Raw genomic sequence first — 27,146 nt, 5'->3', positions numbered from 1 at the left:
CAAACTCCTCTTCTTCAGTGCAGGAATCTGAACGAAAGCATCCATGACAAATGCTTAAAAACAAAACAAAACAACAACTAGGAAGGAAAGTCCACAACCTCCCAAGGGAGTCCATTCCACTGTTGAGCAGCTCTTATTGTCAGAAAGTTTTTCTGTATGTTTAGTTGGAACCTCCTATCTTGTAACTTGAATCCACTGGTTTGAGTCTTACCCTCCAGAGCAAGAGAAAACAAGCTTGTTCCATCCTCCATGTGACAGCCCTTTAGATATTTGAAGATGGCTATCATATCTCCTCTCAGACTCCTCCCCCCCCCAGGCTAAACACACCCAGCTCCCTTAACTGTTCGTCATAAGGATTGGTTTCCTCTGCACACGTTCCAGCTTGCGCAGCATTGGAAATAGAAATAGCATTCGAAATAGGCTTCCTGTGCTAAGCATAAGGTGGTCGGGGTGGCTTTCTCTAATTTTGCATTACGCCATGCCCACATGTCAGTCATTTAGTGACTGGTACCCACAGCTCTCCCCAAATTTTACATCTGCCCACTGGTCCAAAAAGAGTGGCGATCCCTGGTGTGGGGACCAGCTGATCCTCTGTCCAGGAACAGCCTGAAGCATGACGCAGACCCACTGTGAACCAGTTGGATCACAAATGGATAGGACACCAAAAATTGTGTCCTGCAAGCACTTATGGTTCAGAATACTACCCTCCCAATTCTCAGATAAGCCATTGTCTGAAGATGGCCTCAGTGGGGCCATTTCTACGGCACTCAACATCATACTGCCTTGCACATGCGAACATTAGTAACAGCAGCTTTGTTCCAGAAGTGGGCTTATTCAGACGACAATGTTTTTATGTCAACAGTGAGGCACGCAGTGTCAGGAGACTCTGCTCTTTGAGATACTGTTGGAGGTCTTTGTGTTTCTGCTCCTCTTTCTCCACCTGCTGGGACATCCGGTCCTGATTTCGGAGCTTTTGCAATTTGGCAGCCGCCTTCTCTTTCCTCTGTGTGTCCTGCTCCTGAGCTGCGGCTTCCAAGTTGTTTTGCATGGATTTCATTCTGTTCCTGAGCAGCTCCTGCAGAAAAGGACACAGAAAAGGGACTTTAAGCTCTTTCCCCCCTTACAGCGTATTTGCAGTCGAAATACGTACACTGTGCAAATAAAGCAGTTCTGAAGATACATTTGCTTGACCTAATTTATCTGAGTGCAGAGTCAGGTTTTCCTTGGCTCAGAAGGTGGATTTTCTGGATGTGCAGGTAAACCTGCCCTGCTCTTCATCTCGCTCCATGTGATTAGAATATTTTGAGAAACTGGAGAAGAGCCAAAGAGAACAGCCCTCACCAGTCTTTTTTTCTCATGGTCATCAATTCTTTCCTGGTGTTCTGCCAGCCGCTTTTCCCTCTGCTGGCGCTGTGCCTTTAAGAACTCCAGCCTTTGTTCCTCTTTGTTCTTTAGGTCTTCCTGGAAGCAGGATTCCCCTCTCCCTGTCTCAGCTCTTGCAGCCCTCAGCTGCTGCTTCGTGTGCCACTTGGTCCAGCTCCCAATGTTCTCCTGCTGCTTTTGAGAGCCTTGCAAGGTTCGCTGGAGTGACCTCTGCCTATTTTGAAGAAGTTCCAGAGAAGGTAAAGTGCTATTTAGTCTGTCATGCTCAGCCTGTTGCATAAAACAGAGGATCTGCCTAAAGCAGTGGCGGACCTACATTTTGGGGGCCCTGAAGCTTGGACTGTTACAGGGCGGGGGGCTTTGTGACCAGCACTGAGGTCTGGGTAACCCACTGTCATCTTCTTCAATAGGGTCGTTCCACAACAGATCACCACATTTTAAAAACAAATTTACTACTACATCTCGGATTTTGCTTAAAATTGCTGTACCGCGGTACTTCAACGCCTTTACATCATCTGTGCTACCGACTCTCAAACGTTGGGATTGTTGAAATATATACAGCAAAAAATTAATTTGAGTTGTGTGGCTCAAATTGGGTCTACTAGGCCCCAAAATTTTAAGCAATGTGGACTGAAGTCACTTCTGGGGCCCCTCTAGGGTGGAAGAGGTTCCCTTAACCCCTTCCTTTCATTACCTCTTGTTGTCAAGCAGCAGTTCTCTTCTGAGGTTCTCCTCCTCCCGCCTCTGCTCCTCCTTAAGCCGCCTCTGCTCCATCTTCTGCCGTCTGAACTCCATCCTGGCTGTGTTGATGCCCATCTCTCTTGGACCATCTCGAGTCACCGCTTTTGTCACTATTCTCTGAAAGGGAATGAGGGATTCCATCATATTGGGATGGGTTTCTCTGGAGTGGACTAATCTCTTATTGGATTTTGTTCCAAACTAACACCGAAATGCTGCTTCAGGTAAGTCAGGTGTGGTCATTTGCATAGAAAGGCCGAGACAGGGGGGTGTCCTCACCTGTATGGGAGGTGCACTGTGGCTTCTTCTGATGGGCAAAACCGATTTGACAGTAGAATAGTCTTCCTTCAGTGATTGGTCCACCCAGTTAAAGATTGCCTGGAGCTGGGAAGGATCTGCAGCATACGTCTTCCGAGAAGGACTCCTTTGGCATGGCTGGGCAGAAAGTGGGATTTTGTTGAACTGGGAAAGGGCTACCGTATGAAAAAAAAGTCCATGTTAGAGTGAGGCAAGTCATTAAAAATAATGGCACAGGTATATGAAGACTTTGATCTGATGAAACACATTCAAGAAAATGCTCGAATCTACAGAAACCTGAAAGTGACTAGTCAATCATTGCGGGAAACAAGATACCAGGCTAGACCAGCCTTTGACTGGTGCAGGAGGGCACTTCTGGTTGTTAGCAGGAGGAAGCTGAATGCGCACTTGTTGGTTTGTGTATCAAGGAGCAGCCTGGGGGGTTGGCAGACAGGAAAGGGAAGGAGCATGTGATGTGCCAACCATACATCTGATTATGCCAATCTGCTGGCTGATACTCTTATATTTCAATACCTATTGGAAAGTCACTGTGAGACCCTGGATTGCCTTCATCACAGCTGCCTACCTCTTCGTCTTTGCTGTTTATGCTGAATTAAGCATTTGTCTGTGTTGACAGCTACATCAACCATGGTGCCAGGGCCTTCCTGTGAAGCTTCTGACACTCCCTCTCTCGAATGGTCCTGTAAAATCAATAAAGAATAAAAAGCTAAAGAGCACACAGGAGAGTGACAGTGATTGAAACACTAATTGACTTTGTGTGGTTGGGCTGGGAAAACTTACTATACTGTGCTGAGTTTCTACAGCATCATCACATAGTACATGGCACATTATAAAGGCAACATTCACCTGGAAATTTGCCTGTGATCTGACTATGATAGTGAATCCTTGGTTTTTTCAACAACGTTTATAACATTGTGTGACCGTACTCTGGGGGAAAACAAATCCTTACCCAAGATAAAGGGACCAAGGATTATAATACTTTTGCAGCCATCATAAACATGACGACATACCTTGTTTGGTTTTGTAAATGTGCTTTCCATCTCTTCCCAGGATTTTAAATCTGCAATGCCGTCTGCTTCCTTCAGCTTCTTGCTCTGTTCCTTCTCATTACTTCCTGAAATAGGAAGCCTTCCCTTTGAAAGCTGCTCTTCTATCTTCCTGCTCAGTTCTTCCTTTTTCAGTTTGGTTCTGGGGATCAAGGCATCATCTCGTTGCACTGTGGAAATGGGAGACCTAAAGGACTCCCAAGCCTGGAAGCAACAGTGGCAAAGCGGGTGATGGACAGAGCTGCAGCCAGCACCAACACAGCAGTCCTTTGGAATATCTTCCCAGTGCATCTCACCTAAATAACTCTGCTGGCAAGGCCCTGAAGCTCTGTATCCAGGTGGCACAACATAGGGATAATCTGGATTCTGTTCCACTAACATCTGCCTGGCTGCTAATGGCATCTGAAGCTCAAGGACGATGCGTTCACTCAAAGAAGGAGGGATCTTCAGAGCAACATCTGCAGACATGTTCTTAGTCTGCCCATTCCAGAAATTCACCAGCACTTTGCTGTTTTTAAAGGCTGTAAACAGAAATCTATATGAAACCATATTTTAGAAGCAAGTATGCCACTCTGCTAGGACAGCAGTTGTATTCCCCAAACCAAACCAAGGCACAGCTTCTGATTGGCTGCAGGAGCTTATGGACAATATGTTTTTAGATAATCTTTGAATATTTTCCATTCTTTGTATACTTTCTGGTTTGAGAGCCCTCTTACTTTCCCCGTCATCTTTGCCAGTTCGAGGTATTCAATCATAAGAGTCTGTTGTTCTATTATTGTGGGCGCTGTTTCATTTTTCCAATTTCTTGCCACTAATATTCTGGCTGCTGTTGTTCCATACATAAACAATGGCCTTATATCTTTTCTGATTTCCACTGACATTATTCCTAGGAGGAAGGCTTTGGGTCTTTTTCTGAATGTAAATCGGAATAGCTTTTTGAATTCATTATATAATTTGTCCCAAAATTCCCAGATGACTGTGCAATCCCACCACATGTGTAAGTATGTCCCTGTCTCTTTTTTGCACCTCCAGCAGGTTGGCAATCTACCTTTATACATTTCAGCAAGTTTGGCTGGAGTGTGGTGCCAGCTATAAAGCATTTTCATTACGTTCTCCCTAAGATTATAGCACGCCGTGAATTTTATATCCTTTCTCCATAATCTTTCCCATTGTTTCATATGGATATTATATCCAAGATCTTGTGCCCATCTCACCATTACAACTTTAACTTGCTCTTTTTTCACTTCCCATTCAAATAAATAGTTGTATATTCCTGAGATATGTTTTCCTTTATTGTGAGTTAGCTCTTTTTCAAACTTGGATGTTTCTTTTGCCAGATGTTTCTTTTGTTGTGTTTTGTCATTAATAAAACATTTAAATTAAAAGGAAAGGAAAAGAAAAGAAAAGGAAAGGGCACAAAACAAGCAGCACCTGAATGAGAAGGCCCAGCCTCTGCAACCTGAAGGATCACGCCTGGACCGTATCGATCACCTTTCTTGTCCCACGGAGCCAGGACTGCATCTCCTGGAGCTAAGGGCTGCCACCTGGCATCCTCATAATGGATGACATCGTAAAGGGGCGTTTCTTGCATCCGACACAGGATCTTGCCTTTCCGGGACTGCCAAGATCTTTGGAACTCAATCAGAACGTGTTCTCTGGAGCCCTGCAAGATTAAGCCAGCAATGTTGCCATGTATTCATTCATTTATAAAATTTCAATACCACCCTTCATCCAATGATTACAATATAAAAATATATAAAAAAACAAAAACACATAATATAGTAACACACAGTTTAAAAGGCCATAGATTGTTTAATTAGCCCAAGGCCTGGTTGAAGAAGGAATGTTTTCACCCAGCACCTAAAGGTGTATAGGGAAGGTGTCAGCCAAACCTGCCTGGGGGGAACATTCTACAAATGGGGAGCCACCACCAAAAAGGCCTTTTCTTGTGTTGCCACGCTCCGGCCCTCTCGTGGAAGAGGCACAGAAATAAGGATCTCATGTGATGGCATAGATAAATAAATAGTTAAACTTCCCTTCCTCGTGGTCTTGAGGGCAACCGACATGGTACTGGTGAGCACCATCACACAAAAACTCACTGCTTGTAATCTTACTTTATCTTTTGAGCCCGATTCCACTCCACTCCCCCACCCCCAACATAAAATGCAAGGATATCACTTCACTAGTTAACATTATTATTTTATATATAGGAGGCAGCATTTAAGCATGACATCTAGATTCTAGAGAATAAGGTTAGAAGGGAGTGAGCAAAACTATCTGCTAAAACCCAGTTTGAGAAGCACTACATTAGTTAAATGAGCTCACCTTAACCTCTTGGACAATGTGACCCAGATAGTAAAACCCATCTGTCTCTCTTCTGGCGAGGACTTGAACCCCCCTCTGCAAATTGTAAACCTCTGAAGACCAGTCAACAAAATCCTCCTTTACTGGACTCCAAGCATCCGAAGGAAATCTGCGGGTATAGAAAACTAACATGTGCTGGGACAAAATTGACGAAGGGTTCGGGGGGGGGGCCACCAGGGGGCGCATTGGAAGATGGCCGACAATAACATCTCTCCGACCCGCACGAGGTAATTAAGAAGCTGATATGGGAATATGCAGCCTCCCTTGCCCCCCAAGGGAATAGGGGGCACTGCCTTGCCTGCTGTGCCCATAATTCACCCCTGGATTCGAAAGAAGGGGGTGAGGGCACTAGGCACGAAGCCCTCGGGTGGGGTCAGCTCTCCCGGATGCTGTCTCTAATCGCACACTGGTTTGCATCAGCTCGAAATATATAATTGGAAAAAGAAGCAAATGCACATATTGTACTTCAAGTGAAGATCGGGAGTAAAGACTGCTGATTAATTAGATCTCTGTGATGCGGAGCGATGGGCTGGACAATAAATTAAGAGAAGACTCATCATTAAAAGATCGGTATGTCGGAGCGAAACGGAAAGGGGGGGAGGAAAAAACTTTTCTTTTTTTTGTCTTATGTGAGTACCCAATAACGCTCCCCCCCAGAGAGAAAGAATCGTTGCAAATTACTAATCACAAGGAGGAGATTAAGAACTGTGTGGAAATGAATTACTGATCAAAGAGAGGACTGGTGGGAATCATCGGGAATGGAAAGAAAGCTTTGTGATGCAGTTACAAATGGAGATTCATTAAGACAGGCCTGCCCACAGGAGGACCATGGTCATCGGAATGTGAATGTATGGTTATCGGAATGTGAATTTGACCTGGCAGGGCCCCCTGAGATACAGATTGGCAGGCCTGTGGAAATCAACGGACAGACTGTGGGAATGTTCTTTATGGAGGTATGGAAATGGCGTCTGTCCTTTATGTGATATGGCTCTTGGAGAGTGTAAATCCACACAGGTTATGTTTGTTTTCAACCCGCTTGTGAAGATTATCAGAGATCACAAAGAAAGGAATATATGATAACAACAAGAAGATGAGGAAAATAACAAAGAGACTATCTGGACAGAACTGGACAGAACTGTGTAATTAAAGCAGCAGCAAGAGTGATGTTTGGATCCCTTTCGGAGCTCGAAGTATGGGTACCCCCAACAAAATTTTAAAAATTTGGCTGTATAATTTGGAACTAATGTGATTTGGAATTAATGTGATTTGATTGGCCTGTTAATAAAAATTATTTAAAAAAAAAAGATTGACGAAGGGTTCTGCAGAACCCAAAAGTTTACTCATTATTTTGTGACATTTTGGTTGCCCTAATAAAAAGGTACGTACTGCCCAACGATGGGTTTTGAACTTTTTCTTGCGGACCAGCACTGGCACCTTTACTTTTTACATATAACTTTGCTTTTGGATGATTAGGATTACTCAGACTTATGTAAATCAAGGCTGAAGAAACATGGAAGCCAATACGGATTCAGTTGCCATTCTAAGGACTTATTAACCTAAAAGATCCACAGTCCTTAAACTTACCGTGCTGTAGCATGATGGCCTATCAGCAGAGAGGAACAGGGCTGCTTGCACATACAATCAGAGTGGCAAATGCTTTCACTGCAGCCAGGAATATCCTAGAAAATTGCGGAAATACAGAATCACAAAGTAGTAAGGGATCTGAAAGATCCGTTACAATTACTTGCATTGTTAGGACTTCATGCCATCCTTTCCAACAATTTGATTCTCTCGATTTGCACATGCATGTCCATCACTTGACTGTTAACATATCAAGCGATGACTTGCATGTCTAAAGGAGTCATCATAGATCTAAAACCACAAAAAGAATTGTAGTATTTCTGAGTGCGCTTTTTTCCAATAGAGACTAGCTCACACATTTGGCTAACTGAAGACTGACACATCAAGTGGTGCCCAGACATGTATGAATGAGCCCTCAGAGTCAACGTTGCTTCATCCAATTTTCATTTACCTCATCAGAGCTGAGGCTGATTGCTTGAAAGGAACCAGCAGACGCCTTGGTCACTTCCTCCATTATTTCTTGTGTCCCGTGTTCATTTTCCCCTCTGCTTCCTACCAAGTATACTATGTGCACTGGGTGCACTTTCTCTGCCTCCTTAAGATGGCTACTGATTTCCTCCACAGCATGCTCAGGTAGCCCACTGGTGAACAGGTACACAGCTTGGCAAAAGGGGTCTTCCAGTGCTGCTGCCACAGCCATCACAGCACTGGCTCCACTGCTGCTCTGAAGGGCTCTGATCCAGGCAGCTGCTTCAGTGACACTGCGGAGGGAACATTCTACCAAACTTTTCTGCCATTTTAGCACCTGGAGGGGAAATGAAAGGGTGAAAACAAAGGCCAAAGTACAATTAAGAAGGTTGCACATTTCCGGGAGTCCACCCACCCACATTTCCAGGAGTCCATAAGTGGTGTACTGATTATTGTTGTTCTGATTCAGAGTACCAATTGCTCACAAAGCTGCTTGTGGATAGTACCCCTGGGCCAGGTATGCACAACCTGAGGCCCTCCATAGGTTGTTGGACTCCAGTGGGAATGCTGGCCAGGGTTGATGGCAGTTTGGCGTTCAACATACTTGGGAAGAGTCACAGATACCTATATTGGTATGGTTTTTCTATACCACTCAATTGATAATTTTTCCATTACCTGCTGGCTGGCACAGCTGACAATGCCAAACATGGAATCTGTTGGTTTGTGGGCCAGCGAAAAAAGAGTCTTTATGAGGAGTTCTTTCAAGATACATAGGCTGGCGGTCTCAGTTTCTGAGGTGCAAAGCACAAAGGCCACATTCTGCTCATGGATGTCAGCCAACAAGGGTAATGTACTAGAAGAGCGATGGGACATTCTGGACATTTCTGAATGACAAACAACAACAGCACCAGGATCGTTATTACTATGTTTACTACTTTACACACTTCAAAATGTGATAAGCCAGCCTAGTTGTGTTTGGGGCACCTTCTGCTCGGCAGACCCTTAATTCTTCTAACGGGGGTATATAACGGTAATAATTATGGTAATAATCACTTCTGGCAGCACTACTGAGGCAGAGGCAGAGCTCTGGATCAGTGTGTGCATGCAGCTAAGTTTTAATCCGAGTAGAGCCATTGAAATTAATGGGGTGAAGTCAGCCCTGGCTAGTCATTTTTGTGAGTTGATTACACTGACCAGAACTAGCACTGGGTTCGGATTCGGGGGCTCCTCAGGAATGAGAACACAATGCCGAAGCTGGTTATTATTGCTTATTATATTAGACATCGTGTGCCAAAGTTTACTGGCTCAGGGACATAAAAGCTTTAGTTCTTTTTCAGTGTTTTGAACTTTCATTCAATAAATAACCAGGAACGAGTAAAGCAACGTCAGCGAATTACTGAGGCTGCAATTCTAAGCATTTCGGGGAATGTCCCAAGTGGAAGCTGCAAGACCTCAATGGGACTGACTGTTATTTCTCCTCCCTCAGAGGATACATTCCCTCCCCCACCGCGCACTTCGTCTTGTTCTCTCCCGCATCTCACCTGATCCCCCCTTCTTCTCCTGTAGGATACTGAAGTCTCAGCCCGTTGCCAGGCAACCAGATACCACAGACGGAACCATCTTCAACACCTGAACAGGGGGAGATGAGAAGGAAGCCCTTCTTTTCATTTACGAAGCCCTCAAATAATATGAAAGGCCTTACATTTCGTGACAGGGGCATGTCTGTTGCGTCTCGGATGTGAGAACCAAGCCCACCGTTCTGTGGGAGAAAACAGCCACGAACCACGTACACACCCCTCCCCTAGCGAAAAGCTTTGGTACTTTCCAGACTGGTCCATTCTACAGAAGGGGGAAAGCATCGCTTGGAAAGTGTAGGGAGCTCTGGAAGGACAACTCGCGCTTCTCTTCAGCTTTTCAAAATATATATCCACGGAAAAAGAAGCGGAAAGTGTATGTTGACCTTCTCTAGCGGGAATATTTCAACGGTGATTCCTTTTGCTTCCCCCCCTCTCCGTGACTAGAATTGGAACGCGCCAAAGAGAGCCGGAGCTACGGCAGCCAATCAGAGCGCGGTTTATTGGGAGCCGAGGCCTACCCGGTAGCGGAGAGTGACATTGTGGCGGGTTGAAGGGCTCCGCCGGCTGCAGCCAGGATGGCGGGGTCTCTTTGGCGGATGGGCGGCGGGTTGCGCTTGGCCGCCCGGGTCCTACGTGCCCAAAGCGGTTCTGGCGCGACTACGGGAGTCCGGCGGTAAGCGGGGGGGAGAGCGCACCGCGCGTGCCAGGGGGCGGGGCAAATTATGCAAAGCAGTGGAACGGAGGGATGGAATGTTCGGGGACTCTTCCTCTGGAGCTACAAGACACAACAACCCCGCATGGCAGGCTCGTCGCAACATAGGGTCGCCCCAGTAATACGTGCAGCCTGCAGCCCGGTTCTAAACAAACATTACATGTTGTTGTTTAGTCGTGTCCGACTCTTCGTGACCCCATGGACCAGAGCACGCCAGGCACTCCTGTCTTCCACTGCCTCCCGCAGTTTGGTCAAACTCAGGCTGGTAGCTTCGAGAACGCTATCGAACCATCTCATCCTCTGTCGTCCCCTTCTCCTTGTGCCCTCAATCTTTCCCAACATCAGGGTCTTTTCCAGGGAGTCTTCTCTTCTCATGAGGTCGCCAAAGTATTGGAGCCTCAGCTTCAGGATCTGTCCTTCCAGTGAGCACTCAGGGCTGATTTCCTTCAGAATGGAGAGGTTTGATCTTCTTGCAGTCCATGGGACTCTCAAGAGTCTCTTCCAGCACCATAATTCAAAAGCATCAATTCTTCGGCGATCAGCCTTCTTTATGGTCCAGCTCTCACTTCCATACATCACTAAAACATTACATAGAGTAGAGGTATTCCTGGGGGCTGCATGCCAGAAGTGGCCTGGGCCCGATCTGTAGGTGCGACTCGTACAATAGGTTATGCTACCCTTGTGCAAAAGTCGGAGGTTTCTGCAGAGGCGCGCTCTACGTGGGGCTACCTTTGAAGGTGACCCGGAAACTACAACTAATCCAGAATGCGGCAGCTAGACTGGTGACTGGGAGCGGCCGCCGAGACCATAAAACCCCGGTCTTGAAAGACCTACATTGGCTCCCAGTACGTTTCCGAGCACAATTCAAAGTGTTGGTGCTGACCTTTAAAGCCCTAAATGGCCTCGGTCCAGTATATCTGAAGGAGCGTCTCCTCCCCATCGTTCTGCCCGGACACTGAGGTCCAGCTCCGAGGGCCTTCTGGTGGTTCCCTCACTGCGAGAGGCCAAGTTACAGGGAACCAGGCAGAGGGCCTTCTCGGTAGTGGCGCCCACCCTGTGGAATGCCCTCCCATCAGATGTCAAAGCGATAAACAACTACCTGACATTCAGAAGACATCTGAAGGCAGCCCTGTTCAGGGAAGTTTTTAATATGTGACATTTTAGTGTATTTTTCATCTTTGTTGGAAGCCGCCCAGAGTGGCTGGGGAAACCCAGCCAGATGGGCGGGGTACAAATAATAAATTATTATTATTATTATTATAACCACCGCATCTCGCCATCCTCCTTCCAGGCAAGCAAGGGCCATTATGGCAGCTCAAGTGCGCATTCCAACGAGGCAAAAGCACACAAGGAGCTTGTGCCCTGGAGAGAGTTCTGGGGGACAAATAGAGTGGCTTGTAAGGCCATATTTGGCACCCCAATACCATACAGTGGTACCTCGGGTTACAGATGCTTCAGGTTACAGACTCCACTCACACAGAAATAGTACCTCGGGTTAAGAACTTTGCTTCAGGATGAGAACAGAAATCGTGCTCCAGCTCCGCCACGGCAGTGGGAGGCCCCATTAGCTAAAGCGGCACCTCAGGTTAAGAACAGTCAGGTTAAGAACGGACCTCCAGAACGAATTAAGTTCTTAACCAGAGGTACCAGTGTATTCTGCACAATTTCTGCTCTTCTTTGGCCCTGATTGTTCATGACGCTTGCTTCTATGTACGTGTGTTTGTCCTGCAGCGCAAGTGGAGAGGCGCACGTCTTCAAGTACCGCCACTATGTAGAGCCTCCGCCGGCCCATCAGATAAAGGGGGAAGTGCTTAGTGCGCTCATGTGGTTCTGGATCCTGTGGAACTTCTGGCATGATCCTGATGTTGTGCTGGTGAGAGCTTGAATGGGCTGGGAAAGACTATAGCATCAGGGTTATCTTCTCTAGTGAGGTGAGGAAGTATTGAATGTGATTGAAAAATAATGTCCCGTTACCTAGCTGTGTGCACGAGATGGATTTGAGATTACTGTACAGAAAAAGCCTGCTGCTGAGATGATCATAAAGAAGGTTCCAGTCAGGCCTCTCTAGGGGAGATATTTCATAGATGGGGTGTCAGCTCCAAGAAGACTCATTTCCTAATAGCCACCCTCTTTGCTTCCCTTGGGGACACACAGAGCAGGGCCTCTGAAGAGCATCTTGGTATATATGGGACCTGGCTTCAAACCATTACGGGCTCTAAAGGTTAAGATTGGCATTTTAAATTGGGTTTGGAAACTGACTGGAAGCCACTACATTTGATATAGCACAGGTGTAATATGATTGTAAGACCAAGTCCTAGGTAACGATATTGTGGCCCTATTTTGGAACATCTGGTTTCAGAACCATTTTAAAAGGCTGCTGCTGAAGAGAGGTTACATATAAGTTTTTTAAGTATACCTAAAGTACTCCTGGCTTAAAGCTTTACTCATTAGCTGAGACTCTGTTGTAGTTATATTTGTCTCTGCGTAGAAGCCAGAGACTTTGTCCCAAAACACGTTTCTGTATCCTTGGTGGTGTAAAGTGTTCAATCTTTTCTCTTTTTCCCATCCAACACAGGGTCACTTTCCTTATCCAGATGCTTCTCAGTGGACAGATGAAGAGCTGGGAATCCCTCCTGATGATGAAGAATAACTTGAATAGTTTGTTCTAAGCAAGTTTAGGTATGATGGCACTTCTACATGACGTTCTACATGACTATCACTTCCTAGGCTAAACTAATGAAGTGGCTCTGGAATACTGCCACTTATGCCCTTCATACCCATTCCCAGTTACAGTATAAGCATGTTTGAGGTACAGTGGTGCCTCGCAAGACAAAAAGAATCCGTTCCGCGATTCTCTTCCTATAGTGGTTTTTTTGTCTTGCGAAGCAAGCCCATTGACAGCTTAGCGGATTAGCGCTATTAGCGGTTTAGCGGCTTTTAGAAGATCAGCTGATAAGCGGCTTATCAGCGGATCAGCTGATAAGCGGCTTAGGGCTTAGGAAAAGGGGGGGGAAAGGGAAAAAAACCCCGCAGGAACTCGCAAGACATTTTCGTCTTGCGAAGCAAGCCCATAGGGAAATTCGTTTTGCGAAGCGCCTCCAAAACGGAAAACCCTTTCGTCTAGCGGGTTTTCCGTCTTGCGAGGCGTTCGTCTTGCGGGGCACCACTGTACATGTCATTGCACTTTCCCACTTTTATCTCCGTTTTCCCCATTATCCATTTTAGGTTCCTGGCCCCCCAGGAACTCACAAACGATTTGCTTTTCTCCGGATCCAAGATGTTATGTAAACTGATGGCGCTGTCTTAGATTAACAGCTTAGTTTTCACTGATGGTAGAAATTGACTGGCAATTAATGAAGCTATGTGAAGGTCGTAGAGCAGACATTGGGTCATGTCCAATACAGCTGTTCTGCTACTGCAGATGTGCATTTGCACAACAGAATTTCCCACTCATCTCTCCAGCCCCCTGCACACCCTCCAAGTCCATCTCAGGAGCAGATTTTGAGGTGTGCAGAGAAGTCCTACTGTGTGAACAGAACTCTGCATGTGCAGCACTGAATACCACTCCCCCCGCCCCCAACCATGCAGTTGAAATATTAATCTCACCCATTTTCTATGTTGAAAAATCAGCAAGAAACTTCAGTGTGGCAAGATGCGCTTGCCTTGTTCGTGGCCTATTTTTCTTGTTTCTAGTTAAGATTTGTGCACTTTGAAGCAAATCAGCCCAACTAACCATCTGTCCTTACTGCTTGCAGGCTCCTGCGAGATCTACAAATGGCTTCATTTTACAGAGACTTTAATTCAGGTTGTAAATAAAATTAACTAACCAGATCACAGCTGTTTGAGGAAGTGCTGGTGTTTTCAAACCGGGGTGGGGGTGTTTACAACGTATTTTAAAACTCATGTGCATTTGGTACTAGAACTTCAATTGTGTAAAAATCCCGACTTCCATAAATACCTTCTAACTAATAAGTCAGAAATAAGGGCCTGCTGCGACTTAGTGTGGCTACATGTTCTCCTTCAGAAACACTTATTTAGGGGTTTGACTAGGAAAGGGATTGTACAGAGGAAGCAGCCTTATACCAAGTTGTACCACCAGCCCATCTTGTTCAGTATTGTTTACACTGCCTGGCAATGGCTCTCCAGGGTTTCAGGCAGGAGACCCTTCCAACCCTACCTGGAGATGCCAGGGACTGGGCCTTTCTGCATGCAAAAAAATAGATGTTCTACCACTGGGCCATGGTCCTTCCCATGTAGAGCGAAGCCATTTGGTTACACGTGAGGTGTTTGCTTCTCACCTGCACTCTTCAGCTTCAGCTGAGCTATATACAACTGAGAGCAGTACTGGGTCCTGCATGTTAAGGATACAGACAAGTTCGAACATGTTTAGAAGTATGGAAAACAATTCCTGTGAAGAAAGATGGAAGAAACTGGGAACAGGTAGCTTGGAGAAGAGATCCACTATGTTCCGGCACCTACTAAAAACTCCTTTGTGCTCAGCTTTTGCTGACCATTGCATACAAATTTGCTGTTAACAGCTATCCCAAATTAATTTTTGTCCTGACTTTAACACTGCTGAATTTACTTGAATGTATTTTCCGTTACTTTTGTTGTAAGACAATATGCGATGATTTTATGAAAGGTGCTATAGAATACTTAAAATAAGACAGATAGGTAGACTATAATTGCTCTCTTCAGACTTCGGCTTTTAAAGAAGTGCTGAGACATGTTCTCCGCTGCCACAAATGGCAGAACTAGATCCAATGGGCTGAAGTTACAGGAGTATAAATCTCAGTTAGACATCTGAATTATCCTCTTGGTGGTAACAGCAATTTGATAATGGAAGCAGGAACCTAGAGGGGTGATGGACTCGCCCTCAATTGAAGGTCTTCAAAGCAGAGGTTGGACAGCCATCTGTTGGAGATGCTCCTGGAGAGTAAAGCGAGGGGAACCTTTGGCTCTCCAGATGTTGAAGTCAAAACTACCATCATCCCTGGCCATTGGCCACACTTGATAGCACTGATAGAAGCTGTAGTTCACCAACACCTGGAGGGGCAAAGCTTCTCCACTCCTGGAGTAAGGGGCTGGACTAGGTGGCTTACAAGGACCCATCCAATTCTGATTTCAGCTCTGAATTAGTCCCCTTTATTAACACTCTTACACAGACTCCATGCAGTCAATCTTTATTATAGCAGTATTCACATCAAATACATAGAACTTTTTAACTTTTTATATAATACAGAGTTCTTTAAATAACTTTACACAAATAGTTCTTCAATCTCTGTTTTCAGCTATCAAACTTTAGTTTATGTCTCCATGCTTTCTAAACCAAACTGGACAATATTTCCCACTGTACAAATTTACATGAGAGAAAAAAGCTCCAAAATTCAAATGAAGGGAGTTTAGGCTAAGGGGTTAAACATGGGAGGAAAACAACCGAAATTAATCTGTGTCAGCATTTACAGTGAATAACAGGGGAGAAGGAAAAAAAAAATGGAGGCAGGGAGGAAAAGCTGCAGTGATCCATGAGACAGAAAGCTGAAAATAAACATTTTCCTATGAGTTTAGAAATACAGGCCTTTAAACATTTAGTTACTCCATTGTCATTTTTAAAAAGTAAGCTATGGATATCAATTGTCTTCTGAAGAAAGAACAGACTTTAAAAATAGCAGACTTGTGGAGGCTCAAAACATCTTGTGGCAAATACAGCTTCAAGGAATGCTGGGTTGGGATATGAATTTCACTGCACTAATTAAAAACACTATACACATTTCTCCTTTCTAGAGTAACTGTTTAAACATTTTTTTTGTCATCTGACTTGCGCAATCACTTCCATTGGGTCTAACTGTACAGTGCTTAGGGTTGGCAAGTTCTACTCAAAAGACTCTGCCCGTCACTATAAAGGTGGGGAGCACACAATGACAGCAAGTTTATACCAGTGGCAGCTCCCCCCGCCCCACAATGCATCAACAGTCTCATCTGTCTTTACACCAAGGATGATTGCAGGGGATAACTAGAGTCCTGGTTGCTATAGTAGAAAAAGATAGGCATAGGGGCCATTAAAAGCAACAACCTTACGAACTGCCTATTCCCTTGCAACAGCCAAACCCTTGAAGTTGTTTGCAGGTAGGCACCTGTTAGTTCTTAGTGTTACAATGAAATAACAGATTGGAATGCTATTGTTGAAGGAATGGAGAGAATGATCAACTACAGTGCATTTTCCCAATCTCATTGGAAAGTAGTAGTGTGGTCTAGGAGAAAAAGGACAGCACATGTAACCAAATGTGGTTATAAAATCTCCTAAAGGAAATGGGAGCAATGAAAGGAAAAGCCTGTGTGTATTTCAGAGAGAATACAAAGCAAGGATGTTGACTACTGTTTTCAGCTGCTTAGAAACAACTGTTTTGCCCTTCACTGGTCCCTAGTAGCCAGGAGAGGTGCTGGTTACATAAACTTCCGACTCAGGCTAGAAGGGCTATTGCAGTCCAGTGGATGGGCAAGCAATGCTCAGCTTTCAATTGGCTCTCCGCTCTTCAATCACAATATACTCCCATGTGCTCCCTACTCAAAATGCAGGGCGCTGTGAGCTTGGAGCAAAATAAGCATTGGCCAACATCAGTCACATGGCAAGGGAATTATTTTGTGAGAATGAAACAGGTAAAATTGCTGTCGGGTCAATTATAACAGAATTCTAACCAACTGCAGGTCTACGTTATGAAAAAGAAAGCTGGGGCAAGGGTGAGCTTCTGTTTGGTTGTTGTGTAAACTGAACATGGGTGCCCGCCCAAGGTTTGGGGGTTGGGGCTAAATCTACGGGATACATGCAAGCTGGTCACTGCCCAATTTTAGTCATAGGAAGGAGTGAGGAAGGAGGAGAATCTGGAAGGAATGAGGTGTATTTCTTTGAACCTTTCACAGCTTTGAATTTCAAAGTACATTTATTGCACTTAGGTTTTTTATTTTTTATTTAATCATTTAAATCAAAAGTTATTCAGACTCGGCCCTATACTCTCAACCTAAACAACAGTTCCCACCCCCACCCCCCTGAATTGGTCCATTTTATCCTCCTACTTCAATACATGCCTAAATGAATGCTTGCCCTTCCAACCTCCAACCCTCCCCTGCCCATAAGCCTGTAGGTCCTAACGCTCTTGTTGGAACCCCCCAAACAGCATAAAACCAGTGAAAGGGTATTAACTAGGCAGAGCACAAATGAAGCGCAAAGCCTTAGATGCCAAAAAGAAACAAACCCCCAGACAAATCCATAATCCGAAAAATGGCAGAGTCTCCCGCTCTGCATTTCCCTAGCTCAGAAAGGGGGAGGTAGAGTAATTCTGTTTAATTACGGTTCCAAGGTAATTGCAGAAAGAGTACATATCAGAGGCTGAATGGAACAAATGGATATTGCTTTGGCAATTGCAAAATAAATGCCTAGAAAGTTTCAGAATGCTCTCAAACCCACCCCAGCTGCCAAAAACTGGGTCTGAAATAGACAACTAAAGCTGCAACCCTGTACACGTCTAGCTGTGAGTAAACAGAGTGGGATTCGCTTCCATGTAATTATGCATATGATTGTGTTGCATCAGACATATTTTTTTGGAGGGGTGGAATGGGCCACAGCTCAGTGGTGCAGTACATGCTAAGCAGGCAGGAAGCCCAGGGTTCAATTGCAGAATCCCTTGCTGCAAGTTTTGGAAAAATTTGGACGGCTGGCTGCCAGTCAGACTGGACTTTTCTTGCTAAGACAGAAAAAATGTTCTGACTCACTGTAAAGCAGCTTTGTGTGTTACCATTATTATCCATGTGCTCTTTTAAGAAAGGGGCCTATCTCAGGGCTATCTGGGCTTCTGCGTTTCTATCCTAATTCATACACTTAATGCCAATTCTACATAAATCATAATAGCGGGCCGAGAACCTAAAGGGTAGGAAAGAAACTGGAAAAGCCAGTTCAAAATCCAACCCATACTTTTTTCCTAGGCAGGTGGATGGAAGACATACAACTTCAGCACTTTAGTCCACTGACTGCTTCTCTGCTATTTATCCATGATTTTTCAACTTAAATGCCAGACAAAACTGGTTGGAGTTTATAGACAGGTTACCTGTAACAACAGGAAGCCTGAAGAAGATCGGACACCTCTCTCAATCAGAGAAAAGGGTCTTGGCAATCCTGGGTTGTAATCCTGTTTATGGTTCCAAGCATAACCACCCCCTCCTTTTCCAGTAATATTAGCAATCAAACAGGTCGTCCCCCCCCCCCCCAGTTACAGTGAAGTCTCAAAAAAAGGTACTCTTCTTCACCTTCATGCTAAAATTCCTTTTATAAAATGGTTGGCTCTCAGAAGAGGCAATGGTGTCTCCATTTTTTTCCTCCTTTACAAGTGCCATCGGTTCTTTTTATATAATTAGTTGAAGGTGTGTTTTTTCCAGCTCAACAACATATAGGGGTGTTGGGGAGAGAACACTTCAACTTGGAAACACAAGGTAAGTGTTCTTCTTACCAGAAAAAGCTCAACTAAGATAAAATGACATTTCTGCTGCAGGTCTACTAGAGCCATTTGTTTCAGTGGTCAGGAGATCCTGTTCCATGATCGGTTTCACCCACATTTGAAAATGGAAGAAATGCAAAGCCACTGCTCTAGTTAGATAAAGCACCTACACAGGCATCTCTAGAATTTCTCTCAAAGTCACAAAAGGCACAGATCATTTGGCAAATTGCAATTTCGTATCTCAAAGCTAACCTAGCCAAAGTTGGTTCAGAGTGAATCCAGAACATAGGCCCGCAAGGCTCAATGGGGTCATTCCCTTCGGGCAACATTTTCCCTTTTCTTTTCCAATGGACGGAAAGCTACTTAGCTACAGTACTATGAACTGTCTGTGCTACACATGCTGCACTCGCGGTCCAAAAAGTAATTCAGTGTAACACACCTGCAAACACATACCCAATACCAGAACTCTTTCACTAAGCCTGCTGCTACAAAAACCCCCCAAACCAAACCAGAAGCAACTGCTCCCTCAAAGAAGATCAAAACATAATGCTTCACAGTGGAAATCAGTATAAGAATGCCCTTCTCAAAAAGCAGCAGACACTTATAGCAGGTATGAGCAGGGTGTAGGTTAAGGTGGATCTCAAACTAGGTTTTGGTCAACTGCTGCCCACACTGTCTCCCAGCATTGAAAAAATCCCCCAAACAAGCCTGGCGGCAAAGCAACAAACGGCACTGAAAACAACTTTTGCATAAATATTCCCAGTGCCAATGCAGGGATGGTGTCAATGCACAACGTGTTGTGCCAGTACAAAGATGGCATCAAGTCTCATGTGTGCATTGTTGCCTTCTTTGTTGAGGAATTTAGCAGTTAGACCACGGGGCAAGAGTGTCTAAGAAAAAACAAACCCGCTGTTGGAGCCTACCTACCTATCTTCAGGAGAGCTCAAGGCGGATTCTTCCATTTTCAAATTTAAGGGCAATTTCAAGCAAGTGAGAGCACAGAATTAAAGTGACCAGCACTGTGTTTTATCAGACTGTGGTGATTCAGGGACGACAGCAGGAAGGAGAAAAAGGAAGCTTCAGCATAGATGTCCTACTGAAGAAGCAGCCAAATGACCTACAGTATGTTCAGATGCAAGTGGAGAAAAGTCAAAGCGTATGCAGCTCATTCTAAAGTGCTTTGTGGGAACAAGACCCTTTTCCTACCGCTTTATCTATATATTTTTATTATTATTTTTTAAAAAGTTTACTGCACATGAATGAATAACGAAGTTGTAATACAATCAAGCCAGGACACACACACACATTCCACATTCTAAAAGCCCAAAGAGAATTGTGTATTTTCAGTTAGTATTTCCAATGAACTAAGCAGGTAAGGATAGAGCTTAGCAGTATTTGGTCTCCTGTAAATGATTCAAAATTTGGCAGAGAAGAGCTGGCCTTAGCACTAGCAGATCTTAGAAGGGCAGCATATTTGGAGAGAAGCAAAGGGGCTGTTGCCTCCCCATGTTGCTTCAGGGCACTTCTTATTGCTGTTCAGGAACAATGAAAGATGGGATAGGCCTGGTTTGCACGTCACCTTAAAGCATAGTTTAAACAAAACAATGATTTTAAGTTAAGGAGCAATATCCTGGCATACCGTAGCTCACAAGATCCCTACAGGCTCTTGCTGTTCCTTCCTTCAGTGCCCTGGGAAGGAAACAGAACAGAACTGCCTTGCCACTATGTGTGGACTGGAGCTTGTTGTTTATTTTATTCCTAACAAAGTATGATGGTAAGTCAAGAAGAAAATGTGGCTTACCATCATGGCCTGTTAGCCACAATGACAAGGAGATAAAGATGTCGAGGAGATTAAAAAAACTGCACAACTTTTAGAAGACTTTTAGAAGACATCTGAAGGCAGCCCTCTAATGGGAGGTTTTTAATGTTTGACGTTTTATTATATTTTTATAATTTGCTGGAATCCGTCCAGAGTGGCTGGGGAAACCCAACTAGATAGACAGGGTATGTTGTTGTGGGTATGTTGTTGTTGTTGTTGTTGTTTGGTATGTTTCTTCCCCAGTATGCTGAAAAAGGCAGGGGAGGAGAGAAGCATGGTATTTTCCATACCTCAGTGGCAGAGCACCTACTTTGTAGGCAAGTCTTGGTTAGGAACATCCCACATCTGAAATCCTGGAGATCCCTTGCCAGTCAGTGCATCAAAAATACTGAGCAGTGGGACCAACAGTCTGGCTGGGTTTGAGGCAGACTTGGTATACAAGTATGGTTTCATGTGATGTGCAGAATGGGCCAATGGCTGCAAACATCAGGAGGAAGATGAAAGGGTGGGCCAACTGTGAAGTGCAATGGATTGGCCAGCAGTCAACATGCGAGCTGTAATTTGGGGGGGGGGGGGCAAAGGGAAGAGGCACCAGAGTGACTGGTTGCTCTGAAGAAAACTACAGTGGTACCTCTGGACGTGAACGGGATCCGTTCCAGAGCCCTGTTCGCATCATGAACAGAATGCAACCCGCGTCTGTGCATTTCGCGATTCGCCGCGTCTGTGCATGCGTATGATGTCATTCTGAGCATCTGCGCATGTGGCGAAACCTGGAAGTAACCCGTTCCGTTACTTATGGGTCGCCGTGGGACGCAACCTGAAAAGATTTAACCCAAAACGACTTTAACCTGAGGTATGACTGTAGGGGCATGAAAGATGTCACATGCTCAACAAGTATCAGGCTAGGCAGAAGGGGCAATAGAACTATAAGACTGTGGAGAACAAGTGGAAATGCCGGAGGATTCTAAGGTTTCGCCTAGGCTAGCGCTGGAATATCCCCACATCCTAAACAGCAGCAACAGAACTCCGAAAGCCCTAACAACCTGGATGCTTAAGCATTTTCTAAATCTGATCTAAGACACTTGCACATCAGAAAGTTAAGCACTACAACCTGCATGTGGGAAACCCACATCCTCTTTCTTGCAACTACCAAACATCTCTAAATGACCCATTCTTCCATGGTGATGCTTGCCAGCACTCAAGTCCCGAGAAACAAAAAGGAGGTTTACTAATGTAGGAAAATTCTACAGCCAAAAAGTATGGGAAGCAGATGGTGCCTTCACTCCCCACCAATTAGGAGGTGGGTGGACTAAATGTTCCCTGGCAGAAATTTGCACTGATTCATGTTGGATTTATGGGTGTGATTGCATATTCACTGCCCCATTACCCCAATGTGATTTGGAATGTACAGGTCTCAAAGAGCTACTGCTTGGTTTTTATTTGTCTTGCATGGTTTTAAGATGATGACAGGAGACGTCTTGCTATTTTCCTCTTTTAATGCCAGTAGTAGCATACTCCAAGCGTCTCTGTGCATTGTAGTGCGCACACACATGAGCAACTGCAAGGATCTCCTATATTCATCTCTGTAACAGACCTCTCGCCTCTCCAGGTTCAGCGGTTGGGTGGTGGCAGTAGTGATAAGAAGAGGCAAGGTCAGTCTGGAAGAATGGTCCATATTTAGAAAGTTTGAGAAACACTGCTCTCAAACCAATTCTGCACACCAACACACACAAAGACAGCTGAGAAAAGCACAGCAAACCAAAATTGTGCTTTTCTGGTTTAGAGTTATCGTAGGTCTGGCACACAAGCTGCTTTATTCTCATTACACTGCCCACATCCACTGGAATTCTCTCTAGCACAACCAGCCGCAGAAGTGAAAAGGAACTGCCCAAGAACTTCCATAGCTTCAGTAGCACTTGTGCAGAGAAGGCATGAAATGTGACCCAGTGACTTCTAACCACTTGCTATTGCTACCTGGATTATATCCCATATTTCAGTTGTTTCTTGGTCTAATTTCTGTTAAGCACCCTGCTGCTCAACAAGATTTAACAATCCAATGAAATGACGCTTGTGTGGTTTGAAGAACAAGGACCACAACAGGGTATGCTTGCTTTCCATGAACATACCTTCTTTCCGAGAAAGACAGCTCCATTTCTCTTAGCTTTCCTAAACACAGAGCTGAGGTATTTATCAATCACTGCTTAAACTCTCTCATCAGACGACCAGCTTCCACTAGAAATGTTTAGTGAAGGAGAGGTTGTCTCCAGCCTCCTATCTTCTGGAACTGGGCAAAAAAGCACTAAATGTCAAGGCTTTGGTGGACGTTGAGCTTCTTTCTAGTGGCATCTAAGCTGCCTCTTTAATAAAAAGAAATAAAATAAAATAAAAATAAATCTATGTTATATTAATCAACACAGCAAAGAATTCTGCTAACTGACAGCATTCTGATTCCAACTAGAGGTAACTTTGACCCCCCCCCTTTTTCTGGATAAAAATAAGAATTAGGACCCATTTTGCAAATGAGGATTAAGAGCAAGACAAAAAGAGAAAGCAAAATGCAATCGCCACCATTTTTAAGCCACAAGACATAGGGCAAGAAAAGGAGTGACATAGAAAAAGTTGGGGACAGGCAAACAGTGAGCGAAGATGTCAATGTTGATCCAGCAAGTACCATTTCTTAACAAAACCTTCCTAGCAGACTGCCATTTAAGACAACTTACTGCATATTAAAACATACACACACTTGCTGAGTTTGCAGATTTAACATGTTTTAAAGTTCTTTTTCAAAAAGTACCAAAGCACAATTTTTGGAATGTGTAATTCTTTCAGAGAGGGGCTGCGGATGGGTTTTCCTTTTTAAAACATATTCAGTTCAACCTGAGAACTCCCGTTTATGAAACATTAGGTACCTGACATTACCTTGCACCTTTTAAAATAGGTACATTTGTTTTTCATAGTCTGCATTAGACTTTTTGGACACCTCCCAAAAAAGGCAACACACAAACATACAGAGTGAAATGATATCAGCAAAAAATGAAAAGAAGCTACGTGTTTTAACACTTCAATGTAATTTTGTAAAAACGTTTGTTCCTGGACTGACGAGAGAGGGGAAAAAAAAGCCTCCCAACCCTTTCTGAAAGTGTACAAAAAGGAAAGATAGGGGAAAGGGTGGCTCTGAACAAGAGATAAAAGCAAATCTGGAAAGAGAAGGTGCAGCATTCCCTTTTCCTTCAAATTAATCCGTTCTCAGACTCCCCCTTCTATGTATCTGCCAATTTGGCCACGTTCCTGTTGTCGTGTTTTTTACCCGAAAGAGCAGGTGCTCCTTCAGCTGAAAAGGATATACTGCATTTATCCCACTGATTGGTAAGCACACCAGGAAAAAAAGACCACACATAACCCTAGGAAAAAAATAAATCAGACCCGAGGATGATTGTTTGGATTAGCTCTGTCTCGTCAGATGTTCAGCCTTTGATAACTCGTTGTTAGAGGGAGAAAGCCGACCAGCAGACCATCCCAAGCCAATGATGCAGTAGGAGTTCCAATCTCATCATGCCAGAGCACCAGAAAGTCAAAGCACGAGCCCTCCTCTCTCCTGGGAATGATGCCAATGGAACAGGCAGCCACAGGGTGGGGGAAGGGGATCATCTCCAAATGCACATGGTGTTTAGACTGGAGGTGAACATACAGGCAGCATAGATTCTGGTTCCTAACAAGGGATTTTCCCTTCCTACCCAAAGTTGGATTGGTAATTCCATTCTGCTCTCCTCTAAGCGTATAGATCTCTTTCCTCTAAATTTCCTTTTCTTTCCTTTTTTATTTTTTTTGAGGGGCAGAAGAGTCTGGATGTTATAAAAAGAAACCGTAGGAACACAAGACTTTTTTTTAAAAAAAATGAGAGAGTGGATTTGCTGCCAATGTTGCTGTGGCTACTTGAACGCTGCAAATTCGCCTGTAGAGGGAGGACAAGAGCTGAGTTTAAAAAGTTGGGTTTCATTCATCAGCAAGACAGAAATGTTATCCAGCATAAATTTGACACTATATACCGGGTGCAGCAGGTGTTAGGAGAAATGCAATTGTTAATAATTAAATGTACAGAAGGATATCATTGGCAGAGACAGAAGACAAAGTTACTTTCCCCAAATCTTTTAACTATGGGTTTCCAAAAAAGCAAACTTGGACCATATGGCAGGGTATTAAGAGCCCGCATACTCTCATGAAGAATGTGCAAATGTAAAGTTTTATCATCATTCACATTTCTAAGATTATTCTCAACATGTTTTACACAATGGCAGCTGCTCTCTTGGGGTCAAAAAAGCAAGGATTTATTGGCATGGCTCTCTGCTCTCCAAACCTCCATACTAATTTAGGAATATCTAGGAAAATAAAAAAAAAGTCCAGTAGCACCTTAGAGAACAACTAAGTTTGTTCTTGGTATAAGCTTTCGTGTGCATGCACATGAAAGCTTATACCAAGAACAAACTTAGTTGGTCTCTAAGGTGCTACTGGACAATTTTTATAATATATTTTGACTGTGTTAGACCAACACGGCTACCTAACTGATTTAGGAGACAAGAGAATGGATGGAGCTTCCATTTCCTGTCACATGGTGGAGTTAAAAGAGTTTATCTCAAGAAGCTACACTCTGGAAAACTTTAAAAGGTAGACTTTCTAGTAGCTCTACTTCAGAGCAGCAGGCTAAATAAATACCATACTATTAGCATATATGTACCCTATTAAACCTACCCAAATGAGAAATTTTGTGCTCTGATGTCAAAAGCAGGTACGGCTGGGTTCTACTTTCTCTAGCTTATTACATAGGTCTCTGGTCTCTTATCTTAGCAAGGCCCTGGCCGAACTAACAGCTTCACCATTTGCTGCAGCAGATAAAGCAAAACCTTGTGCTTTGGGGCTAATTTTAAGAGCATTCATGCTCTTTCACCCATTCCAAACTACAGGCTTTGGTTACCACCTTCAGTCCATTTAACAGTGATTGCTGGCTAGTCTGTAAATAAGAAATTACACCCCCACCGATCCTCTTCCTGATTCAGCTTATCATTTGGAGTGTTAATTGGTGCCACAGGATTGTGAAGATAAAAATGTGTTAATTTGGAAAGGCAGGGCTCCGCTAGACATTCCATCTAGCCATAGACTAAGAACATTCGCTCAGAGTCTTCCTCACCCCCAAGCTATGCAAAACATAAGAGGGGGAAAATCCTAAGCCCATTTTAAGACTTGTTAGAATTCACAGTCATCGGTATCAGGTTCAAAACATCTGAAAGTTTAAATTTAAGGCAGTGGTGGTGATAAATAATCAGGACAGTAGTATCCTGAAATTCTGTGAGCTAGCAGAAAAACAAATGCTTAGAATTATTTAGTTCACTGATTCTCTCAACGGAGAACCTCCATGGAACAACTACGCAGAAGCAACATAACCTAGTAAGGTGCCCATCAAAACTTTCTGTCCTGTCCTGGATGCAAAACCTGCAACTGCTCACAAGGCAGCTTACTGGAGGTATAAAGGCAGCCACTGCTGGGCAATGATCAAGGGCAAGGGACGCCTGCACAAACCAGAAAAAGTCACAAGGAGGAGACAGGCAAGCTGCCGCCTTCACGTCGTGCAGGCGTGTGACCGATGATGGACTAGCAGGCACAAGCCTTGGCTTCATCAGTTCACACTGGACACTGCAAGTTGCTTCAGATAAGCCATGGGCAATCATAGTGCTGAGGCAGCAGCCCCCGCACTTCTGCTACCTACGGGCATTTCAGGAAATTTAAATGGCGACCACTCAACTCAATCAGCTGCATACTAGCTTGTAGGGGAATTTCCCTACTTCCATATGTCTGACAATGAAGAATAGCAAGAACATTCCTTGTCTGAGACATGAACCATGCTGAGCAGTTTACAACTAATCAGGAATAACAAAGCAAGCAAGATCATTGTCACCTAGACAAAAAAGCTTGACACATACGTACGGATGAAGGTTATTATTTAAATACTTGTCACCAGAGGTGAATGTAGCACGAAGCAATGAAGAGCAGGTTTACCTGCTCAAGGTAGATACTCCCAATGTGGAAAAAAAGGGTCCTTGACTTCAGGGTCCTTGACTTCCACATTACTTTAGGTAAAGGGACACCTGACCATAGGTCCAGTCACGGACGACTCTGGGGTTGCAGCACTCATCTCTTTATTGGCCGAGGGAGCCAGTGTACAGCTTCCGGGTCACGTGGCCAGCATGACTTAGCTGCTTCTGGCAAACCAGAGCAGCGCACGGAAACGCCATTTACCTTCCCACCGGAGCGGTACCTATTTATCTACTTGCACTCTGACATGCTTTCGAACTGCTAGGTTGGCATCCACATTACCTTACTGGAGATCTAATTAGACAAATTCTATACACAAGCATAAAACGTTTTCTCCACATAAAGGAGAACTGAGTAGAAATATCGACTCATATAAAGCTGAGCATTAGCAGCAAGCCATTGACTTTGTAAGAGAGCCGGTGGCGAAATTTTCTTTTCCCACCTTTAAACAACTTTTAAAGTTTACTACTCTTGCTTTTACAAGGCCATTTCCTCCTATTATGAGCATCACTGCTTTCAAGCATGGCCACACAGACAAAAAGCAATATTCACTTTTTAAAAAATGTCCCT

At 44.3% G+C, this 27,146-nt stretch overlaps 3 protein-coding genes across 7 annotated transcripts in view; 1 reads left to right on the top strand and 2 right to left on the bottom strand.

Moving 5' to 3' along the window:
* Positions 1 to 825: 825 nt before the first annotated feature.
* Positions 826 to 9,886, bottom strand: LOC307224956 (uncharacterized protein). Of its 4 annotated transcripts, none has more exons than XM_079992393.1 (12): positions 9,440 to 9,886; positions 8,574 to 8,782; positions 7,882 to 8,235; positions 7,434 to 7,528; positions 5,811 to 5,958; positions 4,917 to 5,148; positions 3,450 to 4,006; positions 3,005 to 3,119; positions 2,401 to 2,594; positions 2,078 to 2,241; positions 1,342 to 1,597; positions 826 to 1,075 (listed from the first exon to the last, which is right to left on the bottom strand). In XM_079992393.1, exons 2-12 carry the CDS (start codon positions 8,778 to 8,780, stop codon positions 851 to 853), a joined length of 2,547 nt encoding a protein of 848 aa, XP_079848519.1. In that variant the 5' UTR covers positions 8,781 to 8,782; positions 9,440 to 9,886; the 3' UTR covers positions 826 to 850. The 4 variants fall into 4 exon arrangements, with proteins under 4 accessions (XP_079848519.1, XP_079848520.1, XP_079848522.1 ...); XM_079992394.1 differs by lacking the exon at positions 9,440 to 9,886 and adding an exon at positions 9,283 to 9,399; XM_079992396.1 differs by lacking the exon at positions 9,440 to 9,886 and adding an exon at positions 9,365 to 9,387.
* An 88-nt stretch (positions 9,887 to 9,974) lies between these two features.
* On the top strand, positions 9,975 to 14,023 carry NDUFB2 (NADH:ubiquinone oxidoreductase subunit B2). The gene is made up of 4 exons (XM_079993221.1): positions 9,975 to 10,148; positions 11,919 to 12,060; positions 12,763 to 12,866; positions 13,943 to 14,023. The coding sequence occupies exons 1-3, from the start codon at positions 10,051 to 10,053 to the stop codon at positions 12,835 to 12,837; spliced, it is 315 nt and encodes a 104-aa protein (XP_079849347.1). The 5' UTR covers positions 9,975 to 10,050; the 3' UTR covers positions 12,838 to 12,866; positions 13,943 to 14,023.
* A 1,331-nt stretch (positions 14,024 to 15,354) lies between these two features.
* BRAF (B-Raf proto-oncogene, serine/threonine kinase) overlaps positions 15,355 to 27,146 on the bottom strand; it is a 59,576-nt gene continuing 47,784 nt past the window's right edge. For both annotated transcript variants that reach the window (XM_079992411.1, XM_079992412.1), the window contains one exon: positions 15,355 to 24,444. In XM_079992411.1, coding sequence (XP_079848537.1) covers positions 24,422 to 24,444 — 23 coding nt within the window. In that variant the 3' untranslated portion in view covers positions 15,355 to 24,421. The remainder of the gene's footprint in view (positions 24,445 to 27,146) is intronic.

The sequence above is a fragment of the Podarcis cretensis genome (assembly GCF_951804945.1).
Source record: "Podarcis cretensis genome assembly, chromosome: 10".
NCBI classification, from domain to species: domain Eukaryota; kingdom Metazoa; phylum Chordata; class Lepidosauria; order Squamata; family Lacertidae; genus Podarcis; species Podarcis cretensis.
This window is presented reverse-complemented; position numbering and strand designations above follow the sequence as displayed.